Consider the following 26,664-nt stretch of genomic DNA (forward strand, 5'->3'; position numbering starts at 1 on the left):
TGATATCGTCGTATCTTCAACTGGAAGGAACAAGCCCTACCAACGAAAAAATGATTCTCTGGCAAACAGTAAAGGTATTATTCCACTCCAATTATCATGACGCCCAAATAACGATACACACTCATTCCAGAGATAAAATTACTCAAGAAATTGGACCTTTCCAAAGTTCGTAGTAGTCCCGGGTTCCGATTCCCATCAACCCCTTTCGCCCCTCGGAGATCGCCTCCAGAGCATGTACGCCCAAAATGGAATACACGAAAGAAATATCTTAAAACACTTAGGAGTAATCATAAAAACAATTACCTATCCTGGGTGATTGGTATCATAAGTGGTTAAAACCCTATGTTTATTCTGAGTAAAGTCACGAAATGAACATGCAATACGTTTATCCTCGAGTAGTGGTCTGACTAGTTATAAATTGAACCATCTCAAAGGATTAACGCACTTCGCTGAGGGGTGATCACTAGCAACAAGACTAAGCGTTTACAAACCATTAGACGCGATGGTAAGTATCTCATCTGCACAGAGATTTAGGAAAGCGGTCATTCTCAAGCGTCCCTTGAACCTTCTTGGACGTACTTTGAATACTACATAGTAATGAACGAAAACTCCTAATCAGTTCCGTAGTTTCCGTTGTAAGCTTCACTTTTCACCAGATGCGGGGGCGGAGCTTGGACACCAGATCAAACACTACTCACGTGCCTTATCAGTAAAATACACCGTGCTGGACTGCCAGTACGACAAATTTCCTTATCTAATTAAACAATGTTTCGAATACTTTTGACCCTGAAGGACAGTAATTGAAATTTAAACTATCCCCTGTTGGTTTGATTTTGCCAATAAACAAACCGTATCGATCATATCAGCGCAATTACATAATAGGACGTTGGTATCACTTTTCTCAGCTGCGTACAATGAAAAATTTGGGATTAAGACGCCAGAAAAATTGTTTGTTAAATGTCATCTACTTCAAAGGAATTCGTTTTTGTAAATCGGCAGGACAAATCATTGTTTTGTTTTCGATTGGTTTGGTATGCATTCTATTCCGGTGGAAAGTTTATCATATTTCCCACTCTAGGATCACGTGGACTGAACGCTTTTGGGCCTAACTGAAGTTGATAATATGAGGAGATTTAGAAATCATTCTGGCCTTGCCAGTGGAACTAATCTAAAAAACCGAGCCGAGAAGCACTGTAAACTGTTTCATCCTTGAGAGCGGTTGATCAGTAGTGTGGTGAACTTGAACATGAGGAGAGTATACTACCACATATCCTTCAATCACGGGATCCACACCACTCGGTCACACGTATTCACTGGCTCCATGAGTGATGAGCTCTCACACAGAAGTTTCACTCACTGGCTGATTTTCATTCTTCCTTTGAGCTTATAGATCGATTGCAGTGTGAGTGGAAGTCAGAACAACTGGTATTCGTTGGTAAAAACGCAAGCAAATCTCCGTGGGGGCCAACCGATTCATGGTCTTACAGGGAAGTTCTGCCTGAGAAAGTCACCTTTTGTTTCTACTTGAGTGAGATATTGTCATCGATCAGTAATTCTCGCATGGTCAAAATTAGTAATTGTTTCATGTCAACGCTGAAAGTGCGAATTCGAAAAAAATCTAGACGATATTCTGGTCCTTTCATCTTGATCTACAGTTCTTTCCACAATTTTCTGGATAGAAGTAAGAATTATGTGAACAGTTTTTGCACCTGCCAACGAGAGGGATTTCTAGGAGCGCGGTATTCAGTATAGGATTCAGTCGACCGGCATATCAAAATCGACCCTGTCTGAGTGCCTGGGCTCACTGTGAAGGCGAACGACTAAACTTCAGTGCGAGGGTGGAACGGATAGGCCAAGTCTCAAGGTTGCCCGGACGTTCACCAATCAAAAGACAGCCCACCTAACAGGCCAGTAGGAACGCTCACCCAAATGACCAATGAACGGTCAAGGTTGACCTGGGTGATTAGATCCTAGATCACTTCACGCAAGCTCAACAACCGCATTTTCAATCAGATAATAACTTGACCGACGAAGCGATTGCAATCAAATTGCCCCTCTCAATGAACAGAAGAGAAATATGGGCTCGAGTTCCTGCCGGGATTTGTCTCATCAGAGTTGTAGTACTGAACTTAGATTTTTCCTGCACTACACGACAAATCCTCCACTAGGAACCGACATGCAGGTTTCAACCGCGTGTATACCTGACACCAGTACAACTACACTTGGCTGACAGTCATTGTGTGATAATCAGGTATTTTCGGCCATCAGATGCGTCCACAAATCAGTATGTACCCTCAAACATCGGTGACTGTAGCCGGTACTTTCGCTTGTCAGTTTGAACGTTGAAACATTGCAGATAGGCGGTACTTCATCGCAATCAGTTATAACGTTTTGTGTACATCGTCCGAACGGCGGTGTCTAAAAACACTGACTGAATTAAGAAACGTTTGATCATGAATACCCCCTATTCCCGTCCGAAACGGCGGCACTTAAGCCATTCGTGTCGGGTTTATGACATCCAAAGATGTGACACGTTGTAGCTGGCGTAAGATTAGTCGTGATGGAAAAACAGATAAAGATTTACATTTACGCTCAAAAAAAGATGGATGTGAAACAGGATAGTGTTCCAGGACCGTTTTATGTTTTAGTTCGAATAACTTGGTTTGACAGTCTATGAACAGACCAATAACCGATGTTCTATGCTCTATCACCTCACCCGCTTGTAGAATACCAGAAACACTTGAGTGTGCTCTTATGCTCGTTAATGGAATCAAATCGATGAGCTTAAATTGTCAATTCGTTTGTCCAGCTATAGCACCCTTCAATGCCTAGTAATGGAATCAAATCGATGAGCTTAAATTGTCAATTCGTTTGTCCAGCTATAGCACCCTTTCAATGCCTAGCTGCCATGCCACCCGGAGGAAGCACGAGGTCTCGGATACTGCCAGGTTGGCCAAACCTACACAGGAGCAGCCAAGATGCTGACCACGGGCCTTTCAGCCAGAAATAGTCATTTTTGTTGCAATCGTCGTACTGCTAATCTCATGTACCACAACGCCAAATTCGAACTTTGATTTAGTAGATCTAACCACCGTCCAATGGTCGAAGCGTTACTGGCCTTCACTTAAACAGCATATAAAATCGCTGTCCTTCATCCTTTCTCAGAAGGGAAAACATCCATCATTTTCCAATTGAGAAATCGCAGTCGAACCGTAGATTACTGTAGCACTACCCCGAAGACTGCAGTTTAGAATTTCCCTGGACATTCACGTGAGGATATTGGTCCCCGTACTGGATGGGAAAAGCTGTCCAGTGATTCTCGGCATGATTTCATTTACGAAGTGAAATTCTGATCGATACACTTTCTCAGTATTCATATAACACTAAAGTCACGAGGGGAACTTGACGCAGTCAAGTATTACTGGTCACTGCAGAGGGACGAGGGTCTAAGATGGAAGAACAATGTGGAGTTGCCTTTGTTGGCTCCGCGTGACCCAGTGACCTGATCGGAATTCGAAGTGGGCTGTTCAAATATGACTGATATGAATGCAACTTCCACGACTTCCGCAACCAGACATAATTACTCCGTACAAATCAAATCTAAAAGCCCACTATCATAAACCAACAGCATTATCACAGCCTGTCGTAACTTGCTGAATTTTCAACTACTAGAGGGATTCAACCAAATCTGGGCGGACAATTAGACTTTGTGGCTAGTCTCACTTCAGCCCAGTGAGGCTGGTTATGCCTATGACATTTTTTGTGTCTCTCCGAGAGTTGATCATGTCTTCCGTGCAACCTTTGTTGTCTTGTTGCTGTGGCTTGTGCTGTCGAGGTGGTCACGTGTTTCAAACCGTATCTTCGTATGTATGATATGTTTTGTCTTTAATGTATGTAAGCGGTTGACTAGAAGTACATGAACTAACTGAATTCGAGCTGGACAATGACGTCAGATTGGGAGAATGGGTCAGAGAGCCAAGTCTACAGCAGATCATTAGCGAGGACCCAGCTGGTACAGTGGCACGGCTTCCGATATTGCAAGCATCACGAAACTGGCAGGCGAAATTGGAATACGATCCTACGGCTCGACCAACCTTCCACTCTTGCCATGTGTCAATAAAGTCCACAAAATTTATGATGAGACGTGCACTGATGACGATTTCCAGAGAGGATGAAACAGCTGTAAAGTGCTCCTCAGGTTTTCAGCATAGAGTGGCCCTAGTTACAAGGCAAAAACTGTAAAACTCGAAAATCTCCTTAGGCTAACTTCAATCTATAACTAGCTCAGCTGAAGGGTCATATTACGATTCCTGCATGGGGATTATTTACTTCATTGCTGTAGTCGGGGGAATGGCCTCTGCAGGAAAGGGATAACGTTTCTCAGTCATACACCTCTGCGTCAGTTATTGAATTAAGCATGAAATATATATATCTTTTCATTAACGCGAAGGCGCTGTTGATGAGATAGCGATGTGCTCTCCATGGCCGTTACGATCAAGATGTTGTAAAATCATCTAATGAAAATAGGTGGCCACTCTTAGGACCTGGTCGTATAAGAAAGATGAACCAGCAGTGTGCTTTAGTGTGTTCTATTCTTTTTGTACATATACTGGTCGTGCACTAGGTCCTTCACCGTTTGCAGACGTTAGAATTTGGTTGCCGATCAGGTGAGTGCCTCTGTGTTCTCCGGGCTTACCAAGCTCATCACGCCAAACTGGACACCAGCCAGACGGAACAATGAGAAAAGGGTATTTAGACGCCTGTTTTACAGACACGCTCAACCACACTAAAAATAGTATAAAAGAGCCGCTAAGCATAGGCAAGTCCGTTTATGATCAATCGGACTGGATTACCTACCAGAGTTCTGGTAGATCTATCTATCGGCAAACAAGGTTTTTCTTCAAAATAAAGTTGTCAGGTTGACTGAAAACGTTTGGTTAGGCGATTCCTGTAGTGGGCGGTTTCCCAAGGTGCGATAGAACAGTCCTCGTCAAGGAACTGGGCTTCAGTTTTAGTGACGTCACGAGTTTGACCATTGTAGGTGCAAGCCAAACGCCAACGTTGGCAAACAAACCAACAATCACCTACCCAAAGGTCAATTAAGGCATCCGAAATACTATATTTTAACATACTGCGCATTTCAGTGTTTATTCACCGTCCTAACTTCGATATTCCTCTACAGTTTCAAGGATTTTGCCGAACTTTGGCCCAGAAAATTCGTAAACAAAACCAACGGGATCACCCCACGACGATGGCTGTTGTTATGCAACCCTGGTCTTGCAGATTTGATCATGGATGCCCTCAAAGGTGATGACACTTGGATCAACAATATGCTGGCACTTCACCGTTTGAGGACACTGTCCGAAGATAGCAATATTCGTCTTGGACTGATGCGCGTGAAGATGGATAACAAAAATCGTTTTGCCGAGTACATGAAACATCGCCGAAATATATTTGTTGACCCCAGTACGTTATTTGACGTGATGGTAAGTTGAACATCCATCAACTGTGAATTTATCAGTGTGGTGGTGTATACTACTGGTGAAGCATACGAGTAGTATTTGGCTAAGTAGTTTTGAAGCGCTATCCCCGCATCCGATGGAAGGTTGTGTTGGAAATTATTTGATTTCTTACAGTGTTTTTCCATTATTGTTCTGTATTACGATAAACCTTAGGAGATATCCGAAGAACCTCATTATTCCATGTATATTCCCTCTTCTTCCTAACGCAAGTTCACCCACTAGATTCATCTAACATTACTTACATTTTGCTCAATCTCATAAGTCACCTTGGATTCCTCACGCTTCACACTTTTTTTATACACCCGTTTTAGTCAGGGTCATTTCAAATGCGCCTAGTGGCCTTATGATGCTGCGTCGATTTTATAACCGAACAAATGTGCGAATAGTGTTAACAAACCCATCATAATCGGAACGAAACTCACAGTGGGTCGATTTTCAGGACTGACTACTCTGTGCAACCATATTGCAGAAACATGTGGAAAAGAGGAGACCGCCCGAACCATCAAACTTGCACAGTTCGAAAAAAGTGATCCTCGTTATACCCTGGTGGATTTTGTAATAGAACATAGAAAGCGCCACAGGCGCTACGGTGGTACAAAAGTATCTACTAAGCAGCGCCTTTTTGGCTGATGTGAAATTTTCCATGCGTTAAACTTGTGGTCCTACCTAAAATGCACATTTTAGGACAGGTTCAAAGTAGATCTTCCAGAAGTAGAATGTGAGTTGCACTCACAAGTAACGAGGACGTGGCTGTAGTTTACAAAATTACCATCCAGTTGAGCCTGTTGTCATGTGGTGGAACCCAAAGAATCGAGCCGGAAACAATCAAGACTTTTCAAGTCACCGAGATGGCTCGGTGTTTTCAGACTTACTGACCGATAAGTCTGTGGTTCCAACCCAACCTGGCATCTAGACTGCTCCTCTTCAGGATTGGGTAATCTGGCAGTACCTCAGCCATGGTGTCGCCTCCGAGTGGAACGACAGCTGGCCCCCGAAAGGACGTCCATCGTTATGGTTCACATTATCAACATTGAGGAAAGACACTTCTTACCGAAAAAAATTAAGTATACTAACGAAAGTCGAGTCGAAAACTTTAGACAGTTCTAGCATAGGTGAATAACGTGTTAGGATACCAGCACCTTAGTGGTATCAAGAAGGTCAACTCCCGACCAGTCAATGCCTCCGATCTGAGCAATCGATAGACCTGCTAAGTTCGATGACAATCAGATTTCTTTGTGCATTACAATGCACATAAGTTTCACACTGTTTACGGAACGGGTGTCTCGACACGTGCACGATCTTCTCTAGTAGTCGCACATTTAGGCCTTTGTGCTTATTGTTCTTCGCAAGGTGAGAGAGAATAACGCGTTCTTATTGATTCCCTGCATGTGATCTAACTTTGAATACTAATCTGGCTTTCACGAGAGACACAACTGAACTCAACTGAATCTCTCGTTTTGATGTTCTTCTTAAGGTTGACCGGAACTTGGGGACTGCACTTGCCTGATCAAACCCAAGAAGGTTGGAACCGTCCGTGCGCTGTCCTGTGTCCCGTCCAAGTAGCATAACCTTGTGGTCCCTCTCACCAATTCCGAAACGAATAGGTTCAAGCTCAGATAGTGAGCCAACCAATCAACTAGATGATTAATGCTAGGTCATCTCTAGGTTTGTGTAAATGGCATGCATAGATACCGCATCAGATCGACAGAACTACTAACAACAACAATAGCTGAAGGGAAGTAATGTTTCTGTATAAGAGAACGTAATTTAACCCGCAACCACCCACAGCTCAACGAGTATTGATCGGCAGGCTTCGGGCGTCCGTAGCGCCTGGCGGATGGGCCAATCGATCGACAATATGGCTCGCCGCCCTGGGTGTCGGACAAACCAATCACATCGCTCAATCGTGAAAACGTCCGCCTGCTTCGGCGCATCCGAAGTGTGTTGGTGCGGTCGTGCTTACACGCTCACCCCGCATGCTTATGTCTGGAGTTCAAATAACGGCACGGTCAATGATGCGTACTGCTGGCTGGCTGTACTGGGTGCGACACCCGAATTCAGTGCTCCCCACGCGCACACGTTAAGTGGGCCTACCGTAATAGCTGCTTCTTATCCAAGATTACCAACTGATATTTTTCTTTTGGAAAACCACCAAAGATCCACATTGGTGAGGATTTCGCGAATTTTTGTCTGCCAGGAATTACTCTGCTTCACAACCTATCTTCTTTGCCTGTGCCCTTTCAAATAGGTAAATATTCCTGCCTAAACATCTCAATTACAAAACACTGAATCGTTTTCTCCCCCTTCAGGTGAAACGTGTGGATGAGTACAAGCGCCACCTGCTCATGTGCCTGTATGTCATGACCCTATATAACCGCCTAAAGGCAAATCCTCAAATCGACATTTGTCCACGTACTTTCATCATTGGCGGGAACGCTGCTCCAGGGCATCAGATGGCAAAAATGATAATAAAACTGATCAATTCAATCGCACGGACGATCAACTACGATCCCCTCGTAGCCGGACGCTTGAAGGTAAGCAGGCTCCAATCAAGCAATTTTTGTTGTCCAATTACAGGCTTCTACACTGATTCTCTCGTTTATGATGTTCCTCTTCAATTGAATGTACCAGGCTGCCTCATTTTTCAGCTGGTACGATATCTCACCGCATTGTGTAGAGGTATCAGTAACCTTATGAGTAGTGTATTATGTCTATATAGTAGTATGAAGTCTAGACTCTAGATGAGTGAGCCCAGGTGGTGTTTTGCTTAGGAAGCATGTGTGAAACAAATCTCAGCCAGACTGACCTGTGAAGCGTGAGTAGTTCATCCACTGCACCAGAGTACATTTTATCTAAAACCAGCAAACGCGCCTCAACAGCATTAATCCGGTTGCCCCAATGGACCCCACTAGCGCTTCGGATACACTAATGGTCCAACATCCAGAGTTTGTTCTTATCCTCTGCGCCGAAAGGTTCACATGTTCGACTGCCCCATGCACGCTGCAACTGACGTCCAGTGTTCTCCGTCCTGATCGATTCGTTCAGGGTCTGTATTGTCTTGTGGTTCACCATCCTGCATTTTGATTGGTTGACGGTAATTTGGTGTCCTCAGCCTGATTGGTCCATTCTCAACTTGCGGTTAATCATGATTTTCATGTTTCATGTCAGTGGCCTCCCATTGTATTGGCTGGTTGATTTTGTAATACCTGAAGCAATCTGCGAACTCCGGTCGAATTAATTTGACCCTTCAACCTGGATGTCTTTTCCTCTCAGTTCGGTTGGTTTCTTTTTCGATTCTTTGTTCGGCTCGGGTTTTGAGGGTTCCTCCTCCTCCTTTTCCTTCGGAGGTTGATAGACGGTGTCGTCTTCAATGCATGCGTTTATTGCTGTGTAAATGGAGTACCACATCTCCATAAATTCCCACTCTTTCTTTGCTCTTGCTTGTTCTATTACACTGATATATTTCGGTTTCCTGGTCTACATGTACAGAGGTGGGCGAGAGTGGAATGTGTTCATTGACTGTGGTTGAAAATTCCCTCCCTCTTGGCCCCACGTGGTGTTTTTCATAATCCTTGCATTTAGTTTTTTAGGTCACATTTGTCTTTTCCATTTCATTGAGTTCCCCTTTTGGTGTTGAAAATGCACTTCGCAGTGTGTCAGTAGGTCTGTGGCAACTCTTATTGTGTTGTAGTATGCTTGTGATCATCTTCCTCTTGCCTTGGATTCCACCGTGTTGTAGGGTAATTCAGTTCGCTTGAAAAGTGTCCCAATGCGAATGTGTTTGTGAGGGCCGGGTTGATTGCTGATCCGTATAAGTGCCCTTCGTTTGACTTCCAACAAGACTGGTCTGTATTAACAGTTGATCGACAAATGTGCCACATGGTTAAACCATAGAATCGGTCACGCATAATTTCCGCGGCTGAATTAACTTATGCACAATCAGATACTACTGTTTTCAGATAGCTTGTAATTAATTAGTTGATGTCAACCCGATTATAACACCGCCCTAGCAACGCATTGATAATGTCATTTCGACCGGCGATCAAATTGCCCAGCTCAGTAAACAAACCGACGATTGTCTACGCTGCCTGAGCTATCAGCATTCTCATCAGTAATATTTATGGTCAAAAGCATGAAGGTACAGCCCACACCGTATCCTGATACACACCACCCTCGGGATACAATGGGCAACACCATATTGGCCATTGGTGAACTATTTTTTTGATATAGAGTTGGCATAGCATATGTACTTTGCCTGAGAATGGTAAAGTTCTCGGAACATCCTTCCGGCTCTGATTGGCTTCTCCACCGACTTCCATCATCAGACCACCTGGCGTTGTTTTGAAACATAATGTGTGCTTTCTGTCGTAAATGCCATGAGACTGAGGTCTAAGCGATTCGGTTTGTTAGAAGATAGTCACACTTCACCAGTAGGATGAAGGAATTAGTCTAAGTTAACCGGCCATCTAGTCACAATAGGGAAGGGAACAAACTGAAACGTCACATCACCCGTCTGGAAGGCACCTGCAATAGGTAGTTCCAATGTTATCTTTGATTAAACCGCTAACAGAAAACCCTCAATGATCTTGAAATAACACTACTCATAAGGTTGCTGAAGTACGTGTTCATTGGAAAAATGCTGTTATTGGAAACTCGGGCACTGCGCCTACTTGATGACTCCTAGGAAGGACGAGTCATTTCAACGACCCTATGAGTAGTGTTATGTGGAAAAGCCTATCTTCTAACGGAAAAATGAAGCGGCCATTAGCAGTACATTTGGTTGAGGAATACTGTGACTTCGCTGTGTCTCCCATAACATTGCTCCCTTTGATTCTATTTTATCGATCAGCTGAAATCATCTTCGCACATTCCCGTGAGCACTACTTTCGTTCGTTCCACGAAGCCTGTGGGTCCAACACGAATCCTAATCAATAAACACCCTTGGTTGGTAATGTGAAATTTGATAGTTTTCCACTGAGGTTTCATCTAGGATTTCTCAAACTCGCGACCTCCCGAGAGGTCACTCCTAGCTAAACATGTGAATGTCCGCATGTCAGAGGACCCCCGGATTTTCTTGAGATGAGCACTACTGATGATCCCTAACAAGGATGGAACAGCTGTACGATGGTTCTCGAATTTTCAGCATAGACTGGCTTCACTGAAGGACGGAGTCTTCATTATAAACAAACCTTGTTTGAGCTGATATATGATCAAACATCTTGCTGATTATGTTTTTCGACTTGGAAAATACAGCTCTACGCAGAGTTACATCTCCGAACTCGGAGATGTAACCAACACACATCGTTGGTTTGTTCGCTTAGCTGTGCGATATGGTTGTAAACGTTTCACCACCAATCGAGGTGATATCATCGGTGTGCGTTGTTAGGTAGCGAAGTGAAGCGTGGCGATGGGACGGCGGTTTTTCGTTGAGTAGTGTTGCATGTGTGTTAATATACGCGCCGCTAACCGGGGCTGACCTTCGATCACGATTAGTTGTTCGGTCGGTCGGTTCTTTGGTTTGTTCCGATATGTGTCCTTGGTTATCAATGACCTTCGAGCTTGGCCTCTCCCCGCTTTCTTACTCTGGTCAACGCTGGATTGATCTCAGTCCTTGACTTCTCTGGCCGCTAGCATGTGAACTCGCTTGGTCCGACTCCAAGAGGTTCCTTGTTTCTTGGTTTGTTAATCCAATGTTCAGCTCTCCTTGATTATTCCGGTTCCGATATTTGTCCTTTGCACGTTGTGCTGTGTGAATTAGATCGAGCTCAATGCATCACTTGCTTGTTTGAATGGTAGAACGGTACAATTGTTCAGCTGTAGTAAATCAAGAAACGAGAAACTCCTTAGAGTCGGATCATCTCAATGGGTGATGAAATCTCTAAAATCCAATTACTCAGCTCAGCGGCCATCTACACTGCCAACATTCTCCTCAACAGCAAAGGCCTATCAATAATTTGCACAGAGTACGCAAGACTGCAACCGTTGGACCGAGGAACTCAGGGTTTTTCACGTTTTAGTCCATTCAAATACAGCTTAAAGAGGCCTGGTAATGGGTACTTGGCGGTAGGTGTTGCCAATGGCAAGTGAGATTCTTCGGAAGGCTATTTATCAACGGGACCAGCCGACGTGAAAGGATAACAATTCGGAAATGCAGGAGAACTTTCTAGTCTGACGCTCACCTGCACCGTCTTACACAGTGAATAAAACTGATGTGTTTGAGGTCAACATGTGGTGATCGATACGCCATTAAAGTACTCTTCTTTACGTATTTCGTGTTTGGTATACAAGCGTCAAAAACGAGAGGGCTGAACGATGAGGGTCCACAATCAGAGTCTCTTGTTTAAAAGAACAATGACGACCATCACATTAATGTCGGCCCAGTTCAAATCTGAGGAAGAAAATGTCAATTTTACCAACCCTCAGCTTGCGGAGTCGAGAGACGGTATTTGTCAGGCCAACCTGATAGGTGAGTCGGTAAATATTGCGTAAGACTCAAACCGTAGCATCAAGACAAGATCCGTTTGGATGCACACGAATGTTCTAGGTTTTACGTCATCACCGACTGCAGGACATTTCTTGAGAGTCACAAGATTTGGGTCACCGCCACGTCATCATGACTGTGTGGCCCAGACAATAAATGACATTCACAAGCCTTTGAAGGACATTCGATCTTCCGTTTTTTCAGTATATTACTAATCAGTAGTTCAGCAAGTAACCGAAATTCGGAAACGACTACCACAAGCTTTTCCGAAATGTCTACTCGGTTTGGCGTTATGTGAGAATAATCGGAATCAAATTGTAGGATTCTTTCTTTAAACGGTCAGCGTCAGTGTCCGGGAAAAGGTTTTAAACGGTCAGCGTCAGTGTCCGGGAAGAAGCGTCCCTCTGTTGCGGGTCGTCGACTCACTGTATCTAAACACCAAAATCTAATGGGAGTGCGTTAACAGAACTTCCAAAGTCTTCTGCAGCTTAACTGACTTCCAAATAACCACTAGTTTACTGCGGACTTTTCAAAACCAATCGGTGACAAAAAATAATTATTTCTGGAACTCTACTTCTTTTCCTCGCATAGTTTGTCCAATTACACTGGAAGGTGCACACGTTTAGAAGCAAATTTGGAAGGTTAAATGGGACCTTGATGGAATCCACCTGGAAGTCATTCCGTTTTGGACTGTGTGCACTTTCCCGATACCTTGATAGACATCATCTCAAATGTCCGAGAACGCCTACACGTCGTTAGGTGGATGGTATGGCCCCAGAATGATTCGTCTAGAAATTTGGGCTTTCCGATTCAATGCCCCTCAACGTATCCGATAAATATAAACTGTTTGGTTACAACAATAACAAGTTCCATGGATTTTTTCCAGGATTTTTTTATAAATGTATAGCCAATTAGGAGGGAACTGATGGATCCGATGGAGATCAACTTGTTGGTTCCATGGATTAGTGCCTTTTTACGGCAGACACCACGAGAATTTTCCATAAATATCTAACCAAGCAACAGACAGCCAGTGCAGTTGCTTGACTAGCCCGGTATCCCACCGGCAATCGGTAGGCCCGTTGTGTACACCCGTGTCTTGCCATTTCGTTCACTCCCTGATATAACCGTCTGTATTTGATCCCCCTTCAGCTGGTATTCTTGTCCAACTACCGTGTTTCCGTCGCTGAGCGTGTGATTCCTGCAGCTGACTTGTCCGAACAAATTCCCTGTGTTGGTACAGAAGCCGCCGGGACAGGGAACATGAAATTTATGGTGAGTCAGGAGTTTCTCGCTCGGTCGTTTGGCATTTATACAGGGAATTTTCCATATCATGACAAGCCGAACTGGACCGAATCTCAAGTAGCCTTGCTATCGTAATGTTATCGAATTAAGTAGTGTGTGGAAGAAAATGGAATTCCTCTATAGTAAAAGAACAGGTGCACACCATCAAAGACAAAACAGCTGCACAGAAATTTGGAGCTCCTCGTTGAAGGTCGATCGAAAGCCCGAAATCTTCGCACCTTCTACAGTGAAGACCTATCCTCCATTATCATCATCGACAGCACAACACTGATGCTGCATCGCCGTGTAACCACAATTTATTTAATAAAAACGTACAATTGTACGGGGAGGGGACTTAGTGTCAGGCTAGTTTTATCATTCCGAGATGCCTACACCTCCAGAGACTCATTCAGGTAATCTCGGTAGAAACTAACAACGAGAACTCCATTGACGCTGGTTAGCAGCCTAATCTTGCAGCATCTCAAACTGGGCACAGTAGAGATCGGTGGAAAATTCGTTTCATACAGTGGCACCCATTTGAATGGTTTTTACGCCCCGAAGCTGAGAAGCGTTTTACGGATGTCGAAGCCCACCAAATGCGTCTGTCGTGCTTGTATGATGTGCTGTTTCGGAGCACGATTCCTTAGTGTAATCGGTTAGCATCATTCCAACGATTGAGAGTGACGTTGTAATCGGTAAACAGTTTTGAAAATCATTTAGTTGTAGCACCCTTCTGGTGCCACCCGAAGGAAGCACGAGGGCTGGGATACTGTCAGGTTGCCCAGGCCTAGACAGGGTAGGTCAAGAGGCAGAGGTCGGGTTTGAACCACGGACGTACTGGTCAGTAAATCCGCCCTCTAACCGGTGAGACATCTCGCTCGCGGACAACTGTTTATACCAAACGAATCGCAAATCTTCCAGCGATCAGATGATTTACCACGTTTGTACTTGCAGCTGGTCTGAGTAGGGATTTTGGAAACATCTGTTGGTCAAACGACAACTGAATACCCCTTTTCAACCATGCTCCTTCCTAAGAATTTCATCAGTGGCTTGACTATTTCAGCTTCACAAAATCGATTGGCAGTGGAACGAAATCTACTGATTTCATGCAAGCTAGACAGTAGACTTTGAGAACTGTTAAGTGAAATCTTTTTTTATCGAGACCGCTTTGATCTGATGACCCGAACAGATGCGAGTTTTCTGATCGCATAGGAAGCGAACTGGAGCATCGGGACATGAGATCCAATATCAACTGAGAAGTGATTCAGTGCACTTGCCGGTGCAAAGTGGTATGGAAACCTGGTGGTAGACACAGCCACCATTCGGCCAAAGAACCGTGGAGTAACACGAAACTCCCCATAACACCACTTGTGTCGTCAGACTCTCGTCGCAAGTGCAGTGTACTTCCGGTTGAGACCGTCAGTGGCTAACCTCAAAAAGTTGGCGTCTGCGAGGTGTCTGTTTTATGGACATTTTTCCACATGAATATGGATAAAATTAGTCGGTTTCTAACAGTCTCAAACAGTTGATTTTTCCAATTCGACTTGCTTTTTGCGTGCAGAATGAACATGCAGTCATCTGAATAATAATAATAATAATAATAATAATAATAATAGTAGCAGTAGTAAGAAGGACCAGTTTTAAATAAACTGTATTTACCTGACATAAACAGCGTGATTCTGCCGGAGACCAAATTACTTTATTTTCCCGCGAGCCCAAGATCATGGCTTGAGGCTACGAAGTTTCGCTGAGTTATTCTCACTCAAACTCCTAAGTTGATTGTCGTCCGTTGTTCCCATCACGCCAGACTCAAAGCTCTTGATGTAATAAATTTGGCATGCTGTTCAAGCATACTACGGCTCCCAGGGGTACGCTTCTGGCTACTGGAAGCGTAGCTTTCACTTCACGAATGTTGGAGCGAGATACCCTTCTCTCTTGGACATGGCGTAAGAGTCGGTTTACACACATTTTCCCAACCTTCTGGGGTACACAAAGACCCAGTAAGCACTCCGGTACGTTGTCACTTCAGTGGTCAATCTCACCGGTGTATGCCAGCAAGACCTGCCAGTGGTGACCAGTAATGTTGAACTTGGCGATTTAATACCCTGTCTGGTCAAAGTTTAAAGCTACTCAATTGCCGTCGTGAGTAGCTTCGGATTTTGCTTGACTATTGAAAATCAGTGGTCTTTGTTCGGCGGTAGTGTGGGAATTTGTTGTGGGATTGTAATTAGTTCATCTAGCAAGGCGTCAAGTTCACCAAGTTTGGTTCGGTCGAAAGGAATAACATCCATTCAGCGGACTATTGTAGCAGGCACTAACGAATGTCAACTTAACTACTGCCCCAACAGGACAATCTATTGGCAACCGTTTAATCCAAAATTCACATTCTAAATAAGGCAGTTTTTTATGTATTTATGAAACCGAAATTAGCTCTTCGCTGATATTCACATCAATGAAAGGAACCGTCACTCTGTGAGGATAGGCGCCCATTTGCAGCTGGAAGTTGTCTGAGATGAACCCCGTGTGTATACTTGTCTTTAGATAAACATATTGGAAAAAGGCTGCTTCATACTTTATTTGGAGTGGTATTCGAGATACCCAAATATTCATACCCGGTATGATATCCACCATCTTGAAGGTTGGTAGGTTCTCATCAGTCATATATGCAATCCCATATCGAGGAACACCGTGATTCCGTTGTCATTTTGGCAGGTGAGTTGGACTTTCAATCTACGGATTCACAGGCTTGAGGGCCCTAAATGTTGGCTACCAGTCTATTTCAGTTTTCACTTGAGGCGTGACACTGGTGTTCGTTACTTTGTGACAGAGGGGCTAATGTGCGTCATCGATAACTCCGTATCAATCAGGCAGAGTCGACGGTCAGTGGTCCCCATTGATTTCCTGAGAGTGTCTGTTACAAAAGCAATTCCCGTGTAACCCTAGTTCATGCCTATGTTCATGGCAAACCATCAAATTAGTACCTATATAAAAGTACCTGTATAAAAGCGACTACCAGCAAACTCAGCTGTTTGGTCAATGACGTCTTCCTAGATGGCGACACCGAGCCGGTCCACATCAATGGTTGGAGACATTGTAGAAATGGCCCCAGTCGCCCCCTCAATGCGCTCGTGCCTTCAATACATAGCTTCCTTCCAAATCCCCCCACTTAATAGTCTTGTATTTACGCACCAAGATATCAGGTCCAGCTTTCAATTGGCAGCTACCTACACCACCTCCCCGAATCATCGGTGAACGAAACTGTGACAGCTGCAACCACTGTACGACAAGTCTGCGGTTCTTACAACTGATGTCACTGGACAATGGGAAGAAAACTCACACCCCCCCCCCCCCCATATTTCGCCAAGTTGGCACGCACGGCACATCACGGTCGGTCTGTTACAGAGAAGACATAATGGCTATAACTGCGTGTTTCAGATCCTTGTATTACCAAAATTTCTGTTCAGCTTCGCGATTCTTTATGAACACATTGACTGATCACCGCAAACAAATGGAGTCTTACAGCACAGTGTCATCGTTTTTCGACCGTTGGGCACACACTTTAATCAGTTATCCGATCCAACAGCGTCCTATAGCCCTCAGTATTGAGTTTGGTGTTTCCCCCAACCCCAACGACTTGCTAGCCTCGCTCTGGTTCTCTTGTCAACCGAAGGTCTTGGGGGGGGGGGAGACATTCATTCTCCACTTGACGACCAACTACTTTTCGGGGAAATAGTTATCACCACCTCTGCAAGGTTTCTTCACGGATGGAACGCCAAACTACCGCCTTGTCTATCTACCTCGCCCGTCTCCCCTTCAACCGGACGAATAGGTTTAGACCACCTTATATGCAAAGCTGTGAGTGTCCCAAGCATCCGCTTTTACTCACTGCCCCCCTCCAGTTACCGTTCCATCCTCGTTCAGCATCCCTAGTACAAAAGAGCCACAGTGGTCAACTTTCTTTTTAAAAAACGCAGGCAAAGATCGGGTTAATTTGCTCATTCTATATGTCACTAGGTCTTTCGCTTATCAAAAGTTGATCAAAAAATACCGGTACTCAAATTTTTTCATTCGCTCACTTGTTTTCGTCTATATTCACCAGCTTAATGGGGCACTGACAATCGGTACCAGAGACGGTGTAAATGTAGAGATATTTGAAGAAATCGGTCAGGAGAATGCGTTCATATTCGGAAGGACACTGGATGGGGTCAAGCTCTTGCGATCCAGAGGGTAAGTTGTAACACCATATGGTATATTTCGGTCACTGATTTGTACTTTTATATGGGGTTGACCTTGAATTGTTCAAATAATTGTTAAATAATTCGCCACTTATCACATCAGCGCGAGTTCAGACGACCAGTCTGAAGGATTGCGCTCCGAGTCTTAAAACAAACGATGTTTTATGTAGGACAATCTTAGTCGGTCAAAATATCCACTTTGCGAGTTTCGCACCTTTGGCTTATTAATGAGGTCTACGTGAGATGCTCCCACGCAGAGCAAGAGACGCCTGCAGTCTGGAATACTTATATCAAGATGAAGACTTCTTGATCGGTGCCATGCCAAAGAACATCCACTCAGAGCGACTCACCCATATAGCCTTCCGAAAGCTTTGGTCACGTCATGGTTGACACGCAGAATAATACCATTCAAAGAGGACCACATTTTTGGAAACACTAGGTGACATTTGTTTCGGTTCTTGTTTATCCTCTGTGAGGCTACGTATGACTCAGTCCACATCGGTCAAGCACGCTGACTGCGATGGCCGAAGCTTTCTGTCACTCGGGTCACCCGTCAGTTCGCCTAAAGTTGCAATGACTTGCACCGCCTCGATCTAATCACTAAGAAATAAAGATAGATTGTTCTTGGAGGAAGACACACCGCAATATGTACACCAACATTTATTACTCGAATTCAGAAGTCTCATCCCAAGTTCTTGGCCCCATGACCATCTGATCCCTCCTTCTGAGGAGACCACACGTTGAATAGCATCAAACAGTGTTTCCTGCCATCACTTTCTCAAGATTTCCCTTTTGACGAAGTGTTCGGCAGTATTTTGTTCCGGAAGAACGCATTGGATGCGATGTATATTTGAGCAGAACAGAGGACCCACATGCAGCAAGTTATCCCTCTGTGGTTTATCTTCAGGGAAGCACTTGGCTTCCATTTATGTGAGCGAACGCGTCCATTGTCACAGAAGGACTTATGTGACCCCATTTGCTAAATACCGGTTGGTGTTTGACGGTGGTTCACCTGGGTAGATCGAAATTAGCGCTTGCCCTCATCCAGTTTATCGATCACCAATTTTACCGAACAATTAAAAAATAGTATAAACAGATGGAGAACCAGCGTCCAACTGATGTCCGATAAACAGGTTAATTAAGTGGACAACAAAGGACACGTGGCGTTTAGTGTTAGGAGCGAGCTGTAATCAGCGTAGTTGTGGAAACGCCGGTGAAAAATCGTTCGACAGTAGCACGCTTTCGGTGCCTAACTATCGTGCTACAAGAAGGAAGCACGAGGACAGGGAAGCGTAGACCTGGGAAGTCGAGAGGCAGAGGTCGGGTGAAAACCACAGACCTTCCGGTTGGTAAGTTCTCGCTCTAACCCTTGAGCCACCTCGTCCGTTACTAAGCACAATTCTTAGATCTCACTTTAGACCCGAGGAGTTAGTATAGCTACTTTTTTCTGAGTGCAATTTCACTGAAAACAAGCGCCAAACGGAATATTTGTTTGTCATTGAAGTATCCCAGTCATCCGCGAGCTTATTCCACAACCCAATCATTGAAGAGCATCTGCCTATCGTGTCTCACCGCTTCTCACAGCTGCATGGATCGCCACTCCCCCAGCTTCTTCCTCAAGCGTTTTGTATAAACGAGATGAGAATTGCCAGAATGAAGAAAAACAAAACTCTTTAGCCTAAAAGTGTGGGAGGTAAATAAAACTGAGCCCACCGATGTGTACGTGTGATAGAGAGTTCCCTCAACAAGAGTTAAATTCACACCTGTTCTGAACAAACTCGAAACAATGGCTGCAAGCGTCACTGAAACTGGCAATCCACAGGGAACGACACACAAGAGGACAGAACGTTCCACAGCTTTGCTAATTTGTGCGCCCTTACGTTCTAATACTACTTGAAGATTACGCACCGAAAAGACTTGCTACCAAGCAGGAATTGCAAACCTGTGCGAGACATTGTTGTCCACATCGTAGAGAAGTCAATCAAATGAACCACGTTGCTGAACAGCTAATCATCCATTTACCTATGGTAACTTTTTGCCTACCACTTTGGTCACCATTTGCTAGGAACCCACTAAAACTTCACGGTTAAAGACCGCCAAATGTCAGGGAAAAGACCGGAAGACTACCGGCGAACCCTCCGTCTACTGACCAGTTTTTTATGCTCTGTAAAGGGTTAGCCGGACTCTACATTTAACATATCATTTGCCAGCGAGAACTTTTGTTCGTGTGACTTTGAATAATACGTAAACGCTTCATCTTTCTACCAGTTACGACCCACGGAAGTTCATTATGAGCAATCCCGAACTGAATCATTGCTTGGAGCAGATCCGCACCGGTTATTACAACCCAGCAGAACCCGAACTGTTCCAGGAACTGTACGAGAAGTTGCTCAACGAAGACCGATTCCTGATCTGCGCGGATTACGAAGACTATGTACGGGCACAGACTGAAGTGGATCAAGCCTTTCGAGTGAGTCTTTTTTGAGCTAATCAATGCTTGTTCTCATAAACGATCATTGAACGGAAGCGTCACCACTTCTAAACTCTGTCTCGTTACCTTTTTGATGAAACAGATTAAGTGACCGCCATTTTATGTGAACGCTTGTCAAGCAGGAGCGCTGCATTAAAAGCTAGGAGCCTTATGCTCCCAAGATTTAAAGTGGTGTCCACCTAGATTCCCTGCGCGCTGATGGTGACTACCAGAAGATGATTCCGTTTCTGGGTATTCATTTACGCACAGAACAACCACATCAATCGATTCAATCAGCTGATTAAGTGCAAAACTTTGTTTGGAATCAGCTGGTAACTTACTCAAGCAATCAGCTGACTAATGGTTGAGGTCAGAACTCATCATTTATCTCAGGGAGTCGGATCTTTGGATCCAAAACATCTGGTAAACTCCATGTCTATGGCTCGGCAATTACCAAATCTTTCGAACAGAATGAGCACCGAACTAAAGCACTCCAGTCATTCACCAATAGTCGGTTAGTTGTCTGGATAAATCAACACCTGATTCACACCAACTTTCATGGTTTTAGTGAAATTCATCAGTTGCATAAACTCATCGGTGGATACGTGGTCCAGGATCGATCGGATAACCTTGGGAAAACCTACGACAAAAGGCTACTCAACAAGCAGGTTTGAATCCGACCACCACGAGTAAAGCTCATCTGCTGAGCAACTCAGGTGGGACACAGCTGTACAAACTCACCCGATTCTCAAAGCTTCACTGCCATATGTGTTGCGAGGCGAACCACTCTAAATGACCGAACAGCACGTCGATTGGGCGACACCGCAAACGAGCGCGCGTGTTCATTGGTAGGAACATCAGCCAATCAGGTTCAAGCATTTCTACTTTGGCTCTTTTCGGGCCCTCACAAAGGTTCCAGCGTGATCCGATGGAAAATTCCGTCATAACCCCATGAATACAGCTGTGATAATTTTACTTATCTCGAGATCTTTATTGAGCGCGTCTTACAAATCCACAGGTAGATTCGAACTCGTGAACTCTCGGCTAGTTTTTTTAACAATAAGCCGTCACACCATGAACAACTGATCAGCGAAGTGATTAGCTAGCACTTCGACAGGATATAGCACCGTTCATTTTTCAGTTGGAACATGCAGATCACGTAATCACACGTTCTGACAAGCTGCTCAAGTAATGACTTCTCACATGGGAGCTTCATTCATCTTCAGGATTTTTCTTACTCTGAGCTGCTTACAAATTGTTGCTAGCGTATGAAAATCCGAAGATTTTAACTTGAGCAAGTGGAGACAATCTAATCCACTTCTGACTGCTGTTAACTGGACACGTTTTTTGCCCTCCCGGAGAACCTGCTCACCAATGCGCTTGAAGTACGCTTAACATGTGAACTCAATGAAAGAACAATACATACTACTCGCATGCCTCCCATCAGTAGTGTCAACGTTACATTAGGAGAACCAGCTCCGAACGTAACGGAACTACATAACAGCCAATAGAATAACCGTTTTCGATGAGACAGATGTCATTGGTTGTTCTCCACTCGTCCTTGACAGATGACCTGTATTCTTAGTAGCACTTTTTTTGACCCGCTTGTACCGGTTGATCAATAGATCAGCCGGTTTGCACGTTCATTGACTTTTTCTGGTTTGGCCAAGTGCACCAGGCCATCGATTGGCTATCCAGATCGGGATTCACGAAAATAAGAAGGTATCAAGGATTCTTCGTTTTAATTTGTCTCTGAAATCCAGAACAGTGCAGCTAATCAGCGACATCCCAAAACGTAGAGTGACCTGATTTGGACTGATGGGCATTTGTATTCGTTGCTTCTATCTGAATGATCACCAAGATTCGTAATTTTCATTGTGACAAAGTAACAACATGTCTTTACTGAAGTACTCAGAATAAACGTCCAAACCGCATTCGCATAGGTTTCGTTAGCATTTCTTGAGGAATAGCACATATATTCTATATTCCACCTGGACAGGGGAAGGAAGACTTTACAAACGTTCAATTCCACTTCAAATTATTTTTCCAGCGTCGTCTATAGTCACGGGTTCAGGTACTAACAGGTTTGGGATACTTCTGTTTCAGAATGAAGAACGATGGTCAACCATGGTTTTGAATAACATAGCGGGCGCCGGGAAGTTCTCCTCAGATCGCACTATATCCGAATATGCGACCGAAATGTGGAATGTCGAGCCGACAGAGGCGAAGCTCCCGCCTCCTTCAGAACCAATGATCAACCAAAAGCATCCACGATTTTATATCGGTCCATAAACTCTCCCCAGTGGCAACCAGCACCAATGTGTGTCCGGCTTTCCTTTATACATTTCGATGATTCGCTGTAAACCCACCAATCACACGATTTCTCACTTACAGATTCTCTATCGATTTTACCAACCGGTCTTTAATTTATGAGATTACTCTTTGATGCTGACGATCGATTTTTTTCGGCGCTCTTTTGCAACGCAAAGAGAGTAATCCTGATGTAAACATTGTATTTAGAAATGTAAAAAAACATGTCCGCAATGTGTGTTCATTTACCACAAGATCCTGTTGTTATATCTGCTGACTCGCCAAACTTTGGTATCTGCTGCTGATCCGCTGCAGTGCCTAGTTGCCGGAAAAAAGGCTCACAGAAGGGAACACAACCGCTATATTCCGAACAAGCGAGTGCAGGAGCAAAAGTTACAACGACTCCACCCTATTAAAAAGGAGCTTTCTGACATTTATCCAGACTGTCTGATAGGCGCTAATGATCACCCGTCAACATCAATCATGCCTCTATGAAATGCATGAACGCTGATCACATTCGGTCGCGCTTTTGTGGCGTGCATGAGGACTCGGCTTTTGCTGAATTGATTGAGTGATTGATTGAATGATTGACTGGCCTGGATGCTTGCCGGCTTTCCTGTCGAGAGTTTAGTGAAGCGGTAGGTTCCCGGCGTTCTGAGGTTACTTTCAGGAAACTGACCTTTCTGATACCTGCAGGATGGAGACCTCCAACCGGGTAAACTCAACAATCATGAAAAAATATTGGTTTTCACCGTATCAAGGTCATACACCTGAAAGTAACCACTGAATGTCCGAAGTCTACTGAGACCTCGACTCCACTAGAAAGTAAGCGGACAGACAAAGTCCCCTCAATATGCAGCGCATGGCAGCCTTGAGTCAAAGCCAAACAGCGCGAGACGGCGTTGGGCCAAGGTCAGACTGTGTCCCTCCAGTAAAATAGATTGAGGCTGTTGTAGTTCCGCACTCACGCTCTTGCGCTCGCTCGTTCCTGATCGGCGTCCTTCTCGAGCACTAGGCGCTGGAGCGGGTCGGTTACGACGGACTGCCTGCTCTCATAGTACGGTAGACATGGTGAGATTCAGAGAGCGCACATGAATTTGCATGCCATTTTAAGGTTGACCCAGTTTTTGACGAAAAACATCTGAAAACCACGGAAGACAATAAGAAAGAAAATTTCGCCAGCAAATTGCTTACACATTAAATACTTTGAAATTTCTCTAGCGGCCTTCTGTTCAGTCACCTGACTGCCCCTAACAATACCATCGATTTGTTAAAATACTTGTCTGTCGAATTCACAACTTATGGCGTTTTTTTAAAGAGTAAAATCAGGTCTTTATTGAATTCAGTCAGCAGCTTCTGATTCACCCCATAGTTTCCGTGATAACGGGAGCGCCGCTGATCAAATCAGCCCAGACCATGCGCACTAAAACAGTTGGTCCAAACGATTCGTTCAGCCTCCCATTGGTCAGCTGACTTGCAGAAATCAACCAATCAGTGTCCGGTTGACAATCCTTGCACTCTATGTGAACAGCTTACATGTTTTACATCTGCCACTAAGGAGGATGAAATAAATGTCAACATATCGCAGCATATGTTTTCCGTCATTAGTAGTGGAATGAATAAAGGTGACACAATTTCTCGAAAAAAAGAATTTTTTTATAATATGTATGTTCGCTCCCACCATTTGTTCATTGAAGTAGATTTTCCGGTAGTTGGGTCTCTGGAATTGGGGATATTTTAAACTGTACGATTGTATTCACCAGAATAACGGCGAATTTCACCCTGTCCTAGAGTAGCAACTACACAAGAGAACGATCGTTGTGGTCCCTGTGCGTTTCTTGTCGCTTCGCTCAGGACAGCGACCATCTATCTTGATAGAAAAATATTTCTGAGGCTGAAGGAAACAACCGAACAGACAGTTCCCAGAATACAGTTTCGGTTTAATCCATACTAGAAAGGCAAAACCGGCAGTGAACTGCCAATGATTTTTCAGCAACCATATAAGTAGTGTGTTGATGCTTGTGAATGCCATAAACGAGTGATTCGTTTGAGATTTTTCTGTTATCGTCATCACACTTTGTGAATGTGTGTTTTTGTAACTAAGCGTAAATTTTTGGGACGTAAACATGTTTTCTTGAGCATTTTATCGGTCTCTTCCTTCTGTTCTTACTACTTCTAATATGGTACTGTTTGCCAGTGCTTTCAACGCTGCCTTCATTGGCTACTTATTGTCAAAGCGCACCGCCCTAAAAGACTTGGTGCTGAACTTGTCTGTGCTTGCCAATAGTACTGATGGGTTCACCACGTACGGAAGAACCTTTGGTGACAATAATCAGCGAAATACATTCATTTGCAAACCAATTTGGTTTTGCTGGTGGCCTCATCTGGATTCCAGCTGAATCTCTCGTTTATGATATTTTTAAGCCGTCGGAGAGCTTTCGGCGATCTAATGAGTAGTGTATTGCGTTTATAGATGTATCGCGACTTTCGAATATCGTACAAACTGAAACATGAGGAGGTCTGATGCAACACATTGAGTTGCTTGGGTCCCAGGTGAGTTAAAACCAAATCGGTACGCAAATAAGTGTATTTTGCCAATGTCGCGCAATTCTGGTTCAAGTAAAACATACTTTTGACAGGAACTCAGTGACTGCGCCTACCTGTTGAGGCTCAAGAAGGGCGAAACCAGTCGTGGGCTGTCGATGAGTTTTCAGCAACTTTGTGAGTAGTGTATTACATCAATAACAATAATCGTTCAGTTGCCTTGTCACCCCGAAGGAATCACGAGATACTGTCATGCTTCCCGAGCATAGATTGGAAAAGTAAAGATGCAGAGGCTGGCTTTCCCGTCAATAATGTCGCAACTTAAGCAACAAGTCATTTCTACCTTAAATATGTATTTTACCAGTAAATCATTACATTCCAATAACGAGAGCCTCACTGATGCAAAAGTAGAAAGTAGCAGTCAACCGACTAAAACACCTTGGGTTGCAAAGTTTCCATTTTTGATAATCTTATTGCTTCGGTATATTGTACACATCTGACGGATTATATCAAAAGCTGTGTTGTAATTCATGTTGTCCCGTGGAAACACTATCCAGTGGCTAATGGATTTTCGTGACCACTTCTCAAGGAGGTCCAGATTTCGGAAAAATTGTCATCAGACGTCGGGAAAGGAGTCAGCAAAACAAATCGACAGACAGATATAAACCGTCGGGACGAACCTGTGTCCAGCGGCTAGGTTATGTCAGTACCTACCGCGATTGCTGTAGTATACTGAGACAGTCATATGATAGTAGACCTAAACTGGCGGTCACCACAAATTCATTAAAACAGCTAACAAGTTCTCAACCGCAATTTTCCAACATTCTGATTGATATCGCTTACTATCAGTGAAAGGAGGAAGGCCTTCGCTGCCGATTTGTTTATTAGAAAATGCCAACTGAACAGTTACAGACTATTGGACAGGGAAGCAAAACTCGCATATGCATCTTGTTTAAAAAAATTGAATATCCATCTTCTCTTGAGCGCGTCTTTCTAAAATTCCCTCTATAGCCATTGACTGTTTCTCAAATCAAAGTAGATGCTACAAAGCGACTCCACAAATTCCGCAATAGATCACTTTTCAAGAGACGCAAAGCGGATTTACAAGAAAACATACTACTCTCATGCCTCCCCCATCAGTAGTATCACTGTTACACCAAACTGAATAATGAAAAAGCGGATGGTTTTGGTCCAATGTCACTCTTGCTGCTCAAAGTCTGTACTGAACGGATTGCGGAGAACTATATTCCGCGAGTATGGAAATACTGGAGAAGTCGCCAACTGTCACAAAGACCGAAGAACCACGTCCTTCACACATTATTGAATTATGAGTTTACTTCCTACACGCCCTCTCGAGACGGGACACATCGACGGTAAGCGACACTGTCAGACGTGGCTCACCTGTACCCTCAATAGCTGTCGTGCATCCAAGCTATTGCATCCAGTTCATAGTCCACTTCCTAGTCTCCCCATTCAAAAGTCCGCTGACAAATCTGTATCTTCCCACCAATTATATCAACTACTGACTCCAGCTGTCTGTCCCACCCCCCCCAGATCATTAGCGAACGAATCGATGGCAGTTAGAAGCACTATACGGTAAGTGGGTAGCTTTTACAGCCGATGATGATGACATTGATACGCCCTGTACATTTCAAACTGTTTGACTGGGGGGTTATGAATAATAAAAAAACAATGACTAGCTTGGTGCCTGAAGTGTCTTGTCAGTCCATCTGTCACAACGTTGAATGCTGTCGCGTGCAAAGCATTCCCGATCGTTTTGAGGAAATGGTATGGCTGCTCTTTCCTAACTAGTACCAACAG

At 44.2% G+C, this 26,664-nt stretch overlaps 2 protein-coding genes across 2 annotated transcripts in view; one reads left to right on the plus strand and one right to left on the minus strand.

Moving 5' to 3' along the window:
• The window catches only part of T265_15374 (hypothetical protein), a gene marked incomplete at both ends in the record, with an annotated part of 82,647 nt that extends 60,109 nt beyond the window's left edge, over positions 1-22,538 (plus strand). Inside the window, 6 exons of the mRNA XM_009177779.1 lie at positions 5,183-5,486; positions 7,832-8,056; positions 13,153-13,275; positions 17,384-17,511; positions 19,788-19,989; positions 22,096-22,538. Of these exons, the coding sequence (XP_009176043.1) occupies positions 5,183-5,486; positions 7,832-8,056; positions 13,153-13,275; positions 17,384-17,511; positions 19,788-19,989; positions 22,096-22,281 (1,168 nt within the window). The remainder of the gene's footprint in view (positions 1-5,182; positions 5,487-7,831; positions 8,057-13,152; positions 13,276-17,383; positions 17,512-19,787; positions 19,990-22,095) is intronic.
• The window catches only part of T265_15373 (hypothetical protein), a gene marked incomplete at both ends in the record, with an annotated part of 125,926 nt that overhangs the window by 22,773 nt on the left and 76,489 nt on the right, over positions 1-26,664 (minus strand). The window lies entirely within an intron of this gene.

Source organism: Opisthorchis viverrini (genome assembly GCF_000715545.1).
Source record: "Opisthorchis viverrini unplaced genomic scaffold opera_v5_455, whole genome shotgun sequence".
NCBI classification, from domain to species: Eukaryota; Metazoa; Platyhelminthes; class Trematoda; order Opisthorchiida; family Opisthorchiidae; genus Opisthorchis; species Opisthorchis viverrini.